This window comes from Nannobrachium achirus (assembly GCF_963921795.1).
Source record: "Nannobrachium achirus genome assembly, chromosome: 1".
NCBI lineage: Eukaryota > Metazoa > Chordata > Actinopteri > Myctophiformes > Myctophidae > Nannobrachium > Nannobrachium achirus.
This window is the reverse complement of record NC_137810.1, coordinates 30492269-30509223: the sequence shown is the minus strand read 5'-3', so window position 1 is coordinate 30509223 and position 16955 is coordinate 30492269. Positions and strand designations below refer to the sequence as shown.

Here is a 16955-nt window from a genome sequence, read left to right as displayed (position 1 = left end):
GACTGGGCCTCCGGTGGCCGTCTGTGGTAAATAAGCACAGGCAGGTGCCAGAGAGTCTAGACAGGACTGATTTGGGGTCCGGGGCCCCTGGTATGTGATACCCAAGCCGAGCCTGGCCCAGTCTCTCTCTCTCCTCTCTCTCCTCCCTCCCTCTCTCTCTGATTGCACACTGCTGACTCCTCACAGGGCCCCCCCTTCAGCTTAAAGCCTTTCCTGTTTAATGTTAAATCAGTGCAGGGGAGATGGACAGACAGATGGAGGGGAGGGAGAGAGAGAGCTGGAGGAGGTGGACATAGGCGGACTTAAGGAACGAGGGGTGACTCTGTCTTGTTGGAACCCTGCCCGCCATCCTCCTCTCTCACGCTCTCTCTCTCTCTCTCTCTCTCTCTAAACACACACATTTCCATTTGTGTCGTTTTGCTGGTGCCTCTGGCCCCTCCCCCAGCTCCCCGGGGCTCAGAGCCTGCTGACTGGCCCTGACGTGATTGGAGGAGACTGCTGGGATGCTCTTTTATGAATCAGAGGGCTTTTTCAAGAGGACAAATTGTGAGCAGGCACACATACATATGGAGAGAGGTTGCCCTCACTTCGCTTTCCTCCTCCCTCCATCCCTCCTTCATCCCCCTATGCCCACTCTCTTCTTTTTTTCTCTCTCTCCCTCTCTCTCACTCAGGTCTGGCCCTTGGGGGCTGAGGCTCAAATTTGATTAAGGACACAAATTACCCTTCGCTACCTTTTCGTGGCTTACGTCACAGAAGAGCACCCGGTGGTTACCCACAGAAATCACTGAAATGACAGCACATGGCTCTCTATCAGGACTAGATGGGTGTCATTAAAAAGATATGAACTGAAATACTTTTTTGAAGAAACTGAATATAGAGGAGTGAACAAAACGATTAGAAAATGTAAAACAAAAAATCACAACATTTCAATTCAAAACTCAAATAATTTCCATGAATAAATGTAAAGAATGTTTAAGAAGTTGTGGAAATAGCAGATCTGCAAGCTCACAACGTGGTGCAAAGCGACACGTTGTGAGCTTGTAGATCTGCTTTTTTCCTCTAGTTTGGGTTCCTGGCAAAAGTCTAATTTCTCTATGGGTCTCGAGCTAAAATGTTTGGGAACCACTGGTGTAGACAACCATTATGGCTCCACTCTCCTCCAATACACATGGAGTCATCAGCTGCTTCTTTTCACCTGACTGTGAGTCAAGTTTCACTAGGAGCATGTAACTTGGTCAGAGGAAAACGCTCTCTCTCCCAGTTTGACTCCCTGCTAACCAACCTGTAGAGTTGCTAGTCGCTAGACTACCTCTACACCACCCTGACACCGCTATTTGTGCCAATTTATGTTCAGATTGAGACACCGGCAACAGTAGGATATGTATCAACCACGCTAACTTTGAACTGTCTTTTGTTGAATCTTACTGAATGATTTGATTAGCTGACATGTTGGTGCATTTGATTGATAGATCATGAAAATGGTGTATGACTGTGGTGAGGACGGGATGGATGCTGAGCTCATCTCCTTCTGCATCAACCTAGCTGCCAACAAGACCAATGCACACCTCATCTGTGAAGGTAGGATATGCATACATGCAGGTACAATAATTATTATAATTGTACAGCCCTTTGGTCAACACATTTTTGTTTATGCTTTAAATCTAAATGTGCTTTAGTACCTACTCACTGATGAGTACATCTTCAATTCATGTTTCTCTGCACCCCTAGGCAATGGCCTGAAGATGTTGATGAAGAGAGTGCTGAAACTGAAGGATGTTTTGATGATGAAGATGATCAGGAACTTGTCTCAACATGACGGAGCCACCAAGAACCTATTCATAGTGAGTAACCAGACTGTCGTATTAAAGTTAACACTGAGGAGTTTATATACTGTTTAAGTTACTGTATGTCCCAATGCGTCTGGTACATGATCCACTGTCTGACACGTACTGTTCTGTCCACAGGACTATGTGGGGGACCTGGCATCCCAGATCAACCAGGACGAGTCTGAGGAGTTTGTGATCGAGTGTCTGGGCACACTGGCCAACCTCACCATCCCAGACCTGGATTGGGAGCTGCTGCTGAACGAATACAACCTGGTGCCTTACCTCAAAGACAGACTCAAACCAGGTGTGATATCGTCCCTGTCGGGTGTCCAAAACAGTTCCTTTTTTATTTTTAAATTAAACATTTAAAAATAGTGAAAATAGCCGATCACAATATACCTATCCGATCTACAATCTCACAACTTGTCGCATCCCGACGTGAGCTTGTAGATATTTTACTATCTATTTTCGCTACTTTTGTGCGACACTTTTGTAGGATGAAGTAAGGCATTGATTTACAAAAACACATAAAAAGTTACAATTTGCAGATTTCTTCCCGACGGCACAAAATATTATTTACAATTAAGGACCTTGGAGTGCTGGCTATTTTTTTGTTGTATATACTGATTTTTAGCATGTCCACATGACTGGCACATTCAATTGAATGATTTATACATGCACGTCGCACACACATAATATTAACCCTCTCACCTTTCATCCACCAGCTTCACTTTGAACCCAAAAGTCTGTTTTCTCCCATGCCCTCTTTTAACCTCTGACTCCTATTCTAAATCACTTTATCAGGGAAGTGTCAGTGACATGGATGATATGAGGTCAGATAACACTCATTATGTCCTGGGCCTTATCTTTACCTTTGGTGGTGACCTCTGTCCTATGGTATTTTCTTGGTGTGTGTGTGTGTATATTAAACTCAAGCCACCCCTCAAACCTATGAATGAATATTGCAATATTTGCTACCATATATTATGCAATATCTTTCACAGTATTGCCACCCCCACCGCTCATTGATTGATTGATTGAATACTTTATTAGAAGTTTGCATAGGAAAAGGTGCAGGACAGTACAGTTCACTGATACAGTACACGGTCAACTAAAGGGATAAAGACCACAAGAAAGCTTTTGGGCATGTTTAAATTATTCTCAATTCATACAACATTAAATGACAAAACAGTACTATCCAAAAAATATCATTAGACAGTCAGAAAACAAAATAAAAGATAAATGAGCGGCTTTAAAGGAGGGTAGGTTTTACACTCCTTTAAGGCTGTCGGTAGGGCATTCCACTTTTTTTTCTCATAGCAGGATTATGTGTGATACATTTATGATCTATTATTGATATACTATTATAAAACACAAAATTAGCGAACCCTCCAATCCCCCAACAAATGCAGTGATAAGAATCTTGCAATTGCAATGCCTAAACCTACGTATATGAGAGTGAACTGTAACTGCAGCCAGGTTCGAGCTCATGCAGTCACAATGGCAAAATCTTGATATTCCGACGGCCTGAAAGTCCGACGGCACGGAGATCCGAATCCGATGTCCCAGAGAGAGGTCCCCCCCCCCCCCCTTTCATGCGCAGAGGTTGGCATATGATTAAAATAATTAATTAGCCTAAAAGCCAGCAAATAAATAGCCAAATCTGAGCGCATATCATTAGCCTATATAGGCCAAATCTCATTTAAAAAAAAGTATAAAAGCTATTTGAGATGTTTATAGATTAGAATCTTTACACACCTGCTTCCAAATAATTAATTATATAATTCCAGTTCACTGCCGCATATTATGTAGGTCATTTCAATTAAGCTCTCACTCCAGTCAGCGCTGTTATGAAAAGAGTCGAGCAGCTCCCTAGTTTAAACCAGGCTATAAAATGACATGGATCTTCAGCCAAGAAGTTTGAATGACAACGTAGGCCTGTGCTTTCCTTGTCCTCACCTCAAGTAAACGCTGGATTATTATTTCTTCAAATTGACTGGATCCAACCTGGATCACACAATAGGCTAAGAGGTAACATCGAGGTCTTTATCCATCATGCTTTAACATCAAACAAAGTAATCACTCGATCAAACCTATGTGTGAGAGTGACCAGGTTTAACATCTTAAACATCACATGCTGCAAGCGCCGCATCCTCAGTCCGCCGCCTCTCCTCTTTCTCTCCCCGTGTGTGTCTCCGCTCTCATAGGCTACTAAATTGAACAGCCTTTCGGACTTTAAGTCTCTCGGACTTTAAGGCCATCAGAAAATCACCACGCGCCCGTCACAATATGACTATATGGCACACATGAAAAGGTACCCTGAGGTTTTGAGTCACTGCAGCGAGTGTCCAGCCACTTCCTGATGTAAAACAACATTTCTCCTTCCTGTCAGGTTCTGCGGAGGACGACCTCATTCTGGAGGTGGTGATTATGATGGGCACTGTGTCTGTGGATGACTCCTGTGCTGCCATGCTGGCCAAGTCTGGCATTGTTCCTGCTCTGATTGAGCTGCTCAATGGTAAAGTCCAACCCAGTGATACGTAGCAGAGTCAGCAAACTGCTAACTCCCAGCACTTGTCACTTTACCATCACTTAAAGCACCACTCAGTTCCAAAGTGGATACTTTTTGAAAATTAAAGTGAAATGTTATAACTCATATGATATTGAAAATGATATAACTACCCATAGGGCCACACTAATAATCCCCACATTTAAGTCTTTTCTCTTTCCGACAGGAAGATGAGGAACATAAATATTGCATTATTTATGACTGGTCTGACAGCTGAGCTGCCTTAATGTTTATCATCATTGTTACGTCCTCTCTCCAGTTTTCATCATTTTTACGTCCTCTCTCCTGTTTGTCTTCCAGCCCAACAGGAGGACGATGAGTTTGTGTGCCAGATCGTCTATGTCTTCTATCAGATGGTGTTCCACCAGGCTACCAGGGATGTCATCATCAAAGACACGCGTATCCTTTTGCCCTTTATTTTCGAAGGCTTTCTTCTCGTGGTATGCGCCTACAGCACAGTCGCGTAGAGAAAAAAAGGAACCTCACATGATTTCATACATTCACTCTGTAGTGCATGTTTCTATAGTAACAGTCCCAACCGATCTGTTGTGTCACCGCTTACTCCCATCTGTATCGCCGTAGCAATCTTCATGGCCCTTTTGATATGGGCCTTATTTATGCCCCAGGCTGTTCCAAGCTGTCTGTAATGGTATACAGTTGTGGTCTGCGGCATGCCTGCGTCACATTACAAATAGACTGCCTGTCAGTAATATTTGATAGATGTTTTGCTTTCCGTGTGGGGAAGAGAAGAGATTAGGAATTTTGAGCCAAGCAGCGCTGTGCCTATAGGGACAGAGTCTTGGCTCCCAAAAAGCATTCTCTCATCACAGGAAATGTAAAGAGTTGTTCTTTTGGCCCACGGGGGCACCTGTCTTGTGTCTCCCTCCCTCAAATGAAAGAGGTTGTGCAGATTCTTTTCCTCCACCATATCCCCACCTGTCTCCCTGATCTTGATTAAGGATAGGCTGATGATTGATGGTTCCGTAGTGGATGTATTGAAATGACCAGTAAAAATGATGAAACGTTCTTTGCTCCTTGAGTCGTGACCACAGAGGCGCCCGCCTACCTCATCGACCTGATGCATGATAAGAACGCCGCGATCCGTAAGGTCTGCGGAAACACCCTGGATATCATTGCGGTAGGTATCCACGTACCTTATGATCGCGTGAACGTTTGTGATCAAAAGGCCCAAGGAAATCCAGTCGGTTTCCTTATTGTATATCAACAAAACTGCCCAACCGCCTTGTATGTATTGTTCCTTCAATTTTACAAAGAGTTTGTTGATGTATGTGTCAAGGGACAAGCAAGCTAATTGAACCCTCAGATCTCCCATGCAAAAAATTACACTACAGTGGCTCAGGAGGTAGAGAGGCCGTTTTGGAATCGAAAGGTTCCCGACCGGCTTGATCCCTGGCACCTTCTTAACCCGTACATAACTACTCCTGGGTAATTGTGAAATACATTGCAATTCGTAAAGGGTCAGGAAGGCTAGGAACAGCGCTATACAGTATAAATGCTGTAATTTACCATGCAGTCCATTCATCACATATAAAATCTGAATAAAAGAGTCAAATGCAAAGACATTTGGGGATTTCCATTCAGACAGTCATATAAGTGGCCTATCACAAGAGTTTAAAGGCAAAACCTTATGGCAGAGTCTTAATTATAAATATGGCTTGTGTTATTCTTGCAATAGACCAGTCTAGATTATGATTCATTGCCATTTCAACTCAAGTAGTAAGCATTTTAACCTCTTGGCACATCAGAGTTTCCCTCTGTTTAAACATAATCCATTTTTACAATCAGCACCCACTCTGTGGCCTGATGTGCCCTGGTCATATTTGACATTAGCGATTAACTAACAGATGAATTGCTGTATTGCTTTGTGACTGACAGGTGTGGTCAGCTTCCAGTCGGCGTGTGATCAGTGCCAGACCGTAGATCAGTGTAATTAGCGGTAGATTACAGCCGGGCTGTGTAGCGGGGCAAAGGAAGTGTTTCATTGAAATTATCAGTGAGACCTATTAAGCCGTGAACCACATGAAAGGAAGCCAGGCGGCTCTGGAGAGTGTCAGTGGCCGGACAGCGGAGGTGAGAGAGAAAGCAGACCCTTAGACGAGTGCTCGCGCACGCGCGCGCACGCGCACACAAAATTGACCTATCACGTACGCACACTAATAGCCATGAATTGGCTCTCGGCGGACAACTTCTTCAATGTACTCAACGTGCACACGCACGCATGCACGCGCGCGCACACACACACACACACACACACACACACACACACACACACACACACACACACACACAATAATCATTCCTTTTGACTTCAGGCTTCTTGAGCAGCACACGCCATGACTGCAGTCTTGAAATGTTCACCTTTGATCAGTATGTTGCTCCACGCGTTCAGACACACGCGCACAGCGCACACACACACACACACACACACACACACACACACACACACACACACACACACGCCTCAGAGAGAAACCCTATAGATGGCTCCAAGTGGTACAGAGGGTTAATTCACATGGATATTCTTCAGCTGATCAGGTTTCCAGAGGGATACATTGGGAATGCTCTGAAACACTGTTTTATATCGGCCCTCCTTCTCCGCTCTCCGCCGCCATGAGCTCAGCCACTTATGATTGATTAGTCCTCATATCCAGCTGATGCCGAGGCCCCAATCACCATGTGTAAACCCACGCCATTAAAGCCATTTTAGCATCATGATAAATCTGTCCGGTGACAAATATTGTCACTGCCACTCCAGTCCAGGGTGAAGGCAGGGGATGCCGGTGGAAGGGGGCTTGCTCTCTGTGTGACAGTCAATGGGCCCACTTTGAGGCCTGGGCCTCGGGTGGCTGTCAATGCCCAGAGGTCTCTGCACTGTGTCTGGATGATTAATCTACTGGGCCGGGGCGGCGTGGAGCGGAGCGGTCTCAAAGGCCGCCTTTATCTCCCCTCCGCTCGGCTCTGTGCATAGAAAGGAAAACAGGGCCCTGTGGTCGTCCTCCGCCAAGCTACACACGCAAGCAGTCTATAGCTGGCCGGGGGCGCAGGATTTTATTAGCTACGCCACGCCAAACATGAGCTGGATGGGGATGGAGACGACACACATGCACACACACCCATGCAGAGAGTAAAACTGGTAGTGTTAAGGGTATACTTGCCATGGATACCTCTCTCGCTCACACTTTCTCTCTCATCGTTGTTGGGTGGAAACCTTGTAATGTCCAAAACAGTTTTTTAAATCAATTTAAAAATACTGAAAATAACCGCGAGGCGTTGTGTGCTTGTAGATCTGCTGTGTTCTCTAGTTTTCTGCTTGTATGATGAAGCAGGGCTTTACTTTACGAAAAAACATACAAATTTGAAACTTGGAGAGGTTTCTGCCCGACAGTGACGATACACAGTTACGCGCGCGCGCGCACACACACACACACACACACACACACACACACACACACACACACACACACACACACACACACACACACACACACACACACACACACACACACACACACACACACACACACACAGTTTCTTTGACTTTCTCTGTTTCACAAACGCCCTCACACACATCATGCATACCACACTCTCTTTCCTTCCCTGCTGAGATGGTCCAACATGGTGGTCAGTGAGCGAAGAGGGACCTCCATACCTCCCTGATGCTCTCCCTCTGCTCCAGAGTGAGACTAAAGGCCTTTGAGCTTTACTCTGCCTTGGCCAGGGTGTTGATCCCACTTCTTGGCAGCAGTGAATGCACAATTGAATAGTAGGAAATATCTATGTGAAGGATTGTTGTCTATTTTGCCACGGTCCCCATAATGTACAAGTATGCGTCTGCGTTTGCTACAGTCAATGAACTTGGATGCTACAATAGGAAGATAACTATGGAATGATGCAAGTTGGGAATGCATGGCCCACCTGGTTATGCAACACCATCCGTACCCATTGTCACTGTCAGAGTACCCATTGTACCTGTCTGGCTGTTGTGGACAACCGGATCTCCTTATATGCCTATACTGTATTTGGGCATATCGGTCAGATCGGCGGTTCTTGACATTTCGTGCATTTATTTTTAGTGAGGTGGTTGCACTAACAGCGCAACACACTATAGTACTTGTCCGACTATTCAAGAGTGACCAAAAGTTTGGCCCGCTACTCCTCCCACAGTTTTTGCGCCACCCACTCGCGCCATATGCCAAATCGACCGGCTTCATCCGGAATCGTGTGGAATCATTTTCTGTAGAGAAAAGTTCTATAGTTTAATTTATTTTAATTTATTATTGAATACATTTTCCCTGTTGACTTATATATTGTATATATCCATATCCATATATGAAGCTATATCCATTCTGTAGTTTGTGATGTCAGATGTAGAGGTATTGGAAAGCTCCATACTGTATGGAGATCTAAGTGATAATCCAGTCGTCTCCATGTATGGCTATCAAGTAGGGGTGTAGCGATACATTTTAATAGCGATTCGATATCACGATACATGGTTGACGATACGATACATGGACGATATTGGTTCATTCATGGCGATACGATACGATTCGATTCAATGATTTAAAATCGATATAGTAACTATTTAGCAAAGAAATTAAATCTGTGTGAAAGGTGTGGATAGTGCAGGTTTTTAAAGGAAACATGTATTATTATGGATATAAATATGTAAACACTGTGATTATCTGCCAAATACATGGACATTGTATATTGACAAACCTGCACCTTGACATGAACCCAGAGATTACACACATTTATCAATAGACCAGTGTAGTTATATGGAAAGGAAAAGTAATTAAACCCCTCCTTTTAAATTTTTCTTCTTAAAAATACTAAATACAATGCACAAGTAGGTAGTATCGATACAATCGATTCTTTGCACTGCCGATTTGATACGATACAAAATAAAACTATACGATTCGATTTTAGCTGTTTTCATTCCGATATACTTCGATTTTTTAAGTTAAAAACAATATTTCGATACAGTTACTATATCGTTACACCCCTACTATCAAGGGTTTGATGAGGTCAGTGTCGTGATCTTCATATATGGAGATCCAGGTGATGATAATGGAGAGAGAGCACACACGCTCAAATAGGGACAAGGACTGACAGATACAGAGATATTTATTTGCAAGTGTGAATCGTGTCACAGCAACCACACTTGCATTTTCCAATTGCATCTTTCTAGTTGATTTATGTGCTATTCCTTCTTCCCTCCCCAAGGAGTACGACGAGGAGTGGGGCAAGAAGGTCCAGAGTGAGAAGTTCCGCTGGCACAACTCCCAGTGGCTGGAGATGGTGGAGAGGAGTCAGATAGACGAGGACGGAAACCCCTTCATGTACGGCGGCGACGGAGATTTCTTCATGGGCAATGACGACATCCTGGACACGCCCGAACTCTTCTATACCAGCTCAGGTATCGGTGGCCGTTGTTCACATGAGAGATACTCTGAGGAATCTGTGTTGTTATGGCGAGACAGAATGTGTCTCTAGAATGTGGTGATGGAAGCATGTGATTGTCTTTCTTGAGAGGCCACTATAATATTGAATAGCTGTTTTCTGTTTTGTTGTGGATTTTAAGAATTGTAATGTAATTTTGCAAATTATGTTGTCTTTTAATATGTTGTGATTTTATATCGCTACTTCCCTGTCTCTCTTCTAAAAGATTTCAGTGGGACTTTGTGGTAAAATAAAAGTTAATACAAAAAAGAGAATGGAATATAGGCTACAGTAAGAATATGATCTCACACAGGGTTGTATCCTGTACTAGGTACAATATGCCTGGCCATGTCTCATTTAATAATTATTAGAAATTCGCAGCATACAGGATACTTAGAAATATCAAGTATATAGAAATGATCTTAGACAACACAGGGAAAAAGGATTTCTCCCTGGTTCTTAAGTGGATGATGGTTTATGTTTTAAAAAAGAAATTATATGACCATGGAACATTTTCACCCACTGTGAGACTGTACATTTTAAAAACATGCACTATACTGTACTGTATGTCTCTGTGTGCAGATGGGATCATTCCTGCAGACGGTGTCCTCAGTCCGGACTTCTACGCAGACTTCCAGAACGGAGACTTGGGACAGACCTCGGCCTACATTGGCAGGTAATGAACTGTCTATTCACCTATGGCTCTGCATGTGGAACGCACAAAGGAACACAAGTGCATGTGTGTCTGAACATGATTTAGTATGTGAATGTAGCGTTGAAGCTGTCAGCGGGGCAGGTTGTCTTTGTCCAGAAATATCCACTCTGTCAGTGGGGAAACACAAAACTGTGAGTGTTTACCTTCTAGCTCTGCGTCTCGGGGAAGCGGGGGCAGCCAGACGGGCCAGTCAGCCAGCGACCCTGTGGCAGCGGCGCTACCCCACTGTGTTATTCTGATTCACTATTCGCTGATCTGTGTTATTGAACTAGGCCAGGGCCTGAGTCAACACCCCCTCCCCTATCCCAGAAGGCATCACTCCACCCTCAACAAGTACCCCCTCCTCTATCCCACAAGGCATCACTCCACCCTCAACAGTAATACTGCAGCTTTTGAGAGCAAACACTCTCTGTCTCAATGGTTCTCTTCCCAGCCCCTCTCCAGTCCCTTCTGTGTCTTCCTCTCTTTGAGTTGGTGTTCTCTTACCCCACCCCGCCCCCTCCCCCTCCCCTTTCTTTTTTCTCATTTAATTCTCTGTCTGTTATTCTTCCATTCCACTGTGGCTCCGAATACATCACCTGGCGTGGATTCAGTGCGGCGCTGGCATGCCACCGTGAATCATGACCTTAGGGCGGGGGGTTCAGAATCACTAATGTTATCGCTAAAAAGGGAACGCAAGCTTTAGAATTTCTCCCGGCTGCCGCCAGCTCATTTGATATGCTGTTAGAATGATGAATAGTTGGGGAAATGGAGAGTTTATTGTGAGTAATTTGTCTTATTTATTATCAAACATCTCCTTGCGTGCGATAAAGCTCGTGTCGAAGGTTTTTTTTTCCCCGTGGCAGGAATGTTTAGCTTGGCTGCTGTTGAGAGGCTGACTGTGTAGATAGCAGGAGTATGAGCTGAGTCTTCGCCACAGTTATTTCAGCTTTCAGAGCGAACGGAGAGGAAGGAGGGAGCGAGTGAGTGAGAGAGAGGAAAATAGAGTGAGAGCAAGCGAGAACGAGAGAGGGGAATTCAGAGTGAGTTCTCTTTCCCTCTCCCTCTCTCTCTCTCCCTCTCTCTCTCTCTCTCTCAGTTCTTTGTAACTGATACCTTTTAAATATACTGAGAGAGCTGAGGGAATTGGCGTCTGTGAGACTGTTTTAATTTGGCCAGTGTACTCCTGAGTGATCCAGGTTAACACAATAATCAAAGCCAGCTCTGCCGCTTATTTTAAACTACGTGTGAAACATGGTGTGAATGGGACCTTTTAAAATGGACCTGATACAATCCCTGTTATTCGTATGAATATCATAACGAGCAATTTCATACCAGCAATATAAAATGTCTCAAGTTTGGGTCATTTGAGAGGGCACCTGAATGAGGAGAATTTCCCAGAAGCGTTTAGGGAGCGCTTTTTGTCAGCTAAGGGTCGTCATGTTGCACCGTACGCCTGGAAAGAGAAGTGCCTGGGATCTAATAGAGGGACACGCTACACAGACAGTTAGGCAGGTTAGGAGAGGAGTTCTGAATCCTAACACAAGTATGCGGTGAAACAATGAGTTGTGCTGTAACCACTAACCATCGATTATTTTCTCAGGAATTTAATTGAATCATCTTCAATCATGTTTTTTGATCATCTTTTTTGTGTTTTATATATCTATGAATCAAATCAGGTTGTGATCCAACACACATTAGTGGAGGGAGGAAAAAAGAAACGTAAAAACCGAACTGTTGCAATCAGGTGAGGGAGGTAGAGAGAGAAGTAGAGAGAGAGAGGGTGTGGGAGGGGCGGCACTGGGTGAGATGTGGTTCATTAACAGCGATGGTGTGTTGGTTCGCTGTAACCCGAGCTGTGACAGCGGACAGAGATCAAAGCAGGGCCAGGCCCCGGGGTCTGGAGGAGACAGGCGCAGGGGGGCTGAAGGGTCACGCCGAAGGAGGAAAAAGGGCCCGATTCCCTTCCTGTTCACTACCAAGCAACTCTCTCTGTGGAATAGAACTTGTCCCACGTCTACCCCTACCACCCTCTGCTGGGGGCCCTCAGGGGCCAAACCTGGCATTTGTGAGAACACTGGGGCCCTTTGTCTTAATGACCCGCACACAGTCCCACCTCCCGCTGTTGGAGTGTCACACAAGACACACGGACACATGACCTGAACGAGGTGGCAGACAAGTTGATTTGCGGGTTTGATGGGACAGCTACTAGGTTACTCCTCTGGTGTGTTGTACAGAGCTCGCTATGTGTCACACCGCTCAGCGGAGAGATTCTGATTCAGTCGGCGCTATAATTACTTTCTCTGTATCCTTCCAAACTATCCAGTCCTTTTTTTTCTCTTTACAAATGACCAAATTGTTTGTTCTTTTACGATTATCAAAGTGCCCCAATTAAAAATGTGGTCCTGGACCAAGATTCCAGGTTCGAGAGGTTTGGTACATAATGGGCTAGGAGGAGACGCCTGGGGTCCAGCTGTGTCCTCCCAGCAGGAGGACTTGGGTGTAGTCAGTCAGTCCACTCAGACAGGCAGCCAGCTACAGACACAGGCAGGCAGAGAGGCAGGCGGATGGTGTGACTCAGAGCTCCACTGTTCCTCCCAGCCTCCTTTAACCCGGCTTTCAAATCCCCTCTGACAGCCGTAGCGTGCGGAGAGGAAAAATACATATTTCTGCCCAGGGAGGGAGGAGAGGTGGTGGAGGGGAAGGGAGAAGTGGGGGGTATAAGGAGCATATAGGCAAAGGAGGAAGAGAGGAGAGAGGGGGGGGGGGGGGTGCTGCGAGCTGCGTAACTGATCGCTGGAAGTGATTTGGCTAAAAACAACAGGTCATTATGGGCGCTTGCAGGGGCAAAGCAAACAGCTCGTATTTTAGAAGGCTGGGACTGGAGCGTCGAGTCGTCCAGCTCATACTGAGAAAAAACTTGTAAAGTCTGATTTATACTTTGTTGCACAACAGTGTTGCTCACCTAAAATAACTGCTTTTTTAAAGCAAAAATACAATGCATCACATCTTTAAGTATAAATGTGGCTTGAAAGAGGGAATAATGGGAATAATGGAGACAGAGGAAGGACCAAAGGTAGCAGTGAGATGTGCTGTCACCCATCAAAGCCCAGTTTATCCATCGTTCCAGCTGCCGCCTCACTTACAGTCTAACCTGACAAGGTGGCCGGGCCTGTCTCATTGACCCCCACGTACAAACACTCACAGCAGCTGGACAGAAGATGGAGCGTGAAATTGGCCAGCCGTTCCCCCTCCCTGCATCCACATCCCCATGGTAACTGATTTATACGGTGTCGATACAGGCCCTTTATCATCCCTCAACAGGCCCCGGTTGTTGGGAGGAGGGCAACCAGGTTCTTGAGTTTGGCCACGTGCCTCCACCCCATCATGTAGTTCTGTTATGACATATCACTGTTTTTTATGGCTTGGCTGCCACACTGTTTACCCCTCTAGCCATAAGTACTCTGTAATTCACAGACTCGTTGTTGATGTCAAATGCCTGCATTAGGGCAGATGAATATTACATTAACTTTTTTTATGGGCTTTTATTTGTCTGCTATTGTAGTGAGCTGTGAGGCTTTTGGAGGCTGGGGTGCTTTTTTAAGGAGATGCGTAGGGTTAGAGCTCCACCTAGTGACTGTCATATAACAGATTGGCTATTGCCTTCCAGAGTTTGCAGGTTTGGCCTATTTTCCTAAAATCATAAACACCTCCTCCTATTGACCCCAAATTTGAATCAGAGAGGCCTCTAAACAAACAACGCAGGGGTCCTCTGTAGAGCGCATCTCCAAAAGTGCTTTCACCTGGGACACGTTGCTCATACTAATTACTTACTGCATATCGGATTTTAGTCTGGACTCGCGAGCAGAATTTTCATTTCCAAGGGTGGGTTAAAAAAATGGCTCTGGACGCGATTGGTTAGACCAGACCAATGCTGGGCCCTGATTAGTCCCCAAATTTTGGGGGAGAGGAAATGGATTCACAATTGAGCGGGGCCAGACCCATATTCGCCAAAGGCACGTTTTTTTGCCCAGGTCTGGTTCCAGGCTCTAGTACACACCCACTAAGCCACTGTCCGCCTATTTAAACTAAATGTGAGTATGTGACCAATTCAACTTATTTAAACTAAAAGGTTTTATTTTTCATTTGAAAATCAATTACTTCTGTCAAGTGCCATGGTCGGTTCAATACAAGTATAAATTAGCCACAGGTCACAAGTATTCTAAACTTTGTATGTAATATTGTGTTTGTGTCCATGTTTGTCCGTTGCTCTCTCTTCTCTCCCCCAGCATGCATGAGCACTTCATTCCCTCAGCTCCTACCTCAGGAGGACGGCCCACCACAGCTTATGGTTTTCGCCCTGAAGAACAGTTCTTCTACAACTTCCATGCAGCCTCCTCCTAACCCTGGAGCTACTGGTGATGCAAATCATTGCTGTTGGTCGCAAACCTTGTATGTTCAAAACCCCTTTCACCAAATGGAAAAAAGAAACTGTTGCAATGGATCACATTTTTTTGTCACAAGCGTTTGTTTTAATTGCTTAAATATTTAAAACCCACTTAACTGCTTCACAGCCAAATCGCCTTCCATCGCCATTTTGAGGAAGCCCAGCCAGCCAGATCGCCAAACGTCGCCTTGGGGATCATTTTCTGATTTTTTGGGTATTTTTCTGACATTTTTTGAGCTATAAATGACCATTCTAGGTTCATATAAGCTTAAGCTATGAAAATGCGATGGAAATGACATCATCGATGACGTAACCCGGAAGTCGTTCGGCCATAACAAAGCATAGGCCTTTCCATAGCATTGAAAGCTGACGTTTTTCTTATCAAACTTTACCATATTTAGACGGATTTTCATTCGGAAAAAAATGGCAGGCTGACAGAGTGGTCACTCAGGAGCAAAAACGAGTGTACACGGCTTGCGCACAAGGTGCACGCGCTCCAGGATCGCTCCCGTTCGGCGGACCGGGAGCCATAATGGCGGCTCCATAGGCGGCCATTATGGTCCACATGCTGTCCAGGCTGAGTCCAGACTGCAAGACCTAATCGTTGGGCACACTCTAGTGGTATAGTACGTGTACTACATTCTGCAATTATATTATCCCTGCTGGGTTAGGCTACTGATAACTTGGAAATTAATAATATTCCTGGCAGTATAGGCGCACAAGCATATTGTAAATGGCTGTGTATGTGTTTTAACAACTTTCAACCTGGTGTCCCTATTATTATTGCTGTCATTATAAGCAAATGGGCTATTCATTTATATATGTAAATGAATTAATTTATATATGTAAATTAAAATAAAAAGGAAGTTGGAGATACAAGGTTTCTGCCCGACAGCAGCGAAATGTACAAGAACTCACATACAACACATGTATAACCAAATGCAGAGAATAACACATGCTGGTGCATAGAATAGTCATTAGACTGTAGCCTTGTCTTGTATATCTACTGTGTGCTATCAAAGCTGTGTCGATATACTGAAGGAATGTCACCAACACTGCGGTCTGTATGTGCTCACCTCTGCTAGGTGTTTCTTCTCTCTCTTTAAGTGCAATGTAAGTCCAACTGCTGTCCCACATTTACTTTTTGAATGTAAAAATCGCACTTGTGCGAAGGTGTCATACAGGACACACATGCATATCTCCTTGTATGGGCCGTTCTGTCTGTGACGTTAGTTATCTCCATACACGGAGTTCCGTGCTCATACGGACACTCATACGGACTTAGGGACCTACACAGAAAGCCAGACGTAGGAGCAGTTAGCACCGCTCAAAAACAGAAGAGACCTTTTTCACGGCAGCCATTAGTTCCTTCACAGGTGTTACAATGATACTTATTATTATTAACCACTTAAGCACTACATACTTCTTTATGACCAAAAGCGAAAATTGCTTGGCTGTGACAATATGGCTGCCATATCTAGTCACCTGCTTGATATTGGCTGGGAATTGTTCTATATCAAGTCTCACCGTTCACTTTAGATCTTATTATTTAATTTATATGTACATAATATTTGTGTTGACATTGACCATGTAATTCAAGGGAACACATTATGTGCGCTTATGTTAATTTATTGTTTTATAACTAGGGGTCTAATGTTTCATGATGAATTGCATTCCCTATGTATGAGTAGCTTACATGACATTATAGAATGTTACATTTGACCACCGGAACCTCTGCATTTAATGAAACTACACCATTCTGAGGCAGTGTAAACTGAACAACAAAGACCTTCAGCAGATGTATCAATCGGGAGTAAATATAAATGTATCATTATTCTCAAGGATGCTAAAGGTGTTTATGTCCTGATCATAGAATCAGAACTAATAGAAAGTGGTGTGTTGTTGCAATCTCTTGGGTCTAACCTGTTATCAAAGATTCAATGACTAAAGTGCTTTG

General features: G+C 44.5%; 1 protein-coding gene across 1 annotated transcript in view; it reads left to right on the top strand.

Moving 5' to 3' along the window:
• kifap3a (kinesin-associated protein 3a) overlaps nucleotides 1–14956 on the top strand; it is a 35092-nt gene extending 20136 nt beyond the window's left edge. The window contains 9 exon segments of the mRNA XM_080725230.1: nucleotides 1472–1580; nucleotides 1731–1843; nucleotides 1967–2132; nucleotides 4221–4346; nucleotides 4698–4796; nucleotides 5450–5535; nucleotides 9642–9834; nucleotides 10440–10533; nucleotides 14841–14956. Of these exon segments, the coding sequence (XP_080581356.1) occupies nucleotides 1472–1580; nucleotides 1731–1843; nucleotides 1967–2132; nucleotides 4221–4346; nucleotides 4698–4796; nucleotides 5450–5535; nucleotides 9642–9834; nucleotides 10440–10533; nucleotides 14841–14955 (1101 nt within the window). The 3' untranslated portion in view covers nucleotide 14956.
• Nucleotides 14957–16955: the final 1999 nt, after the last annotated feature.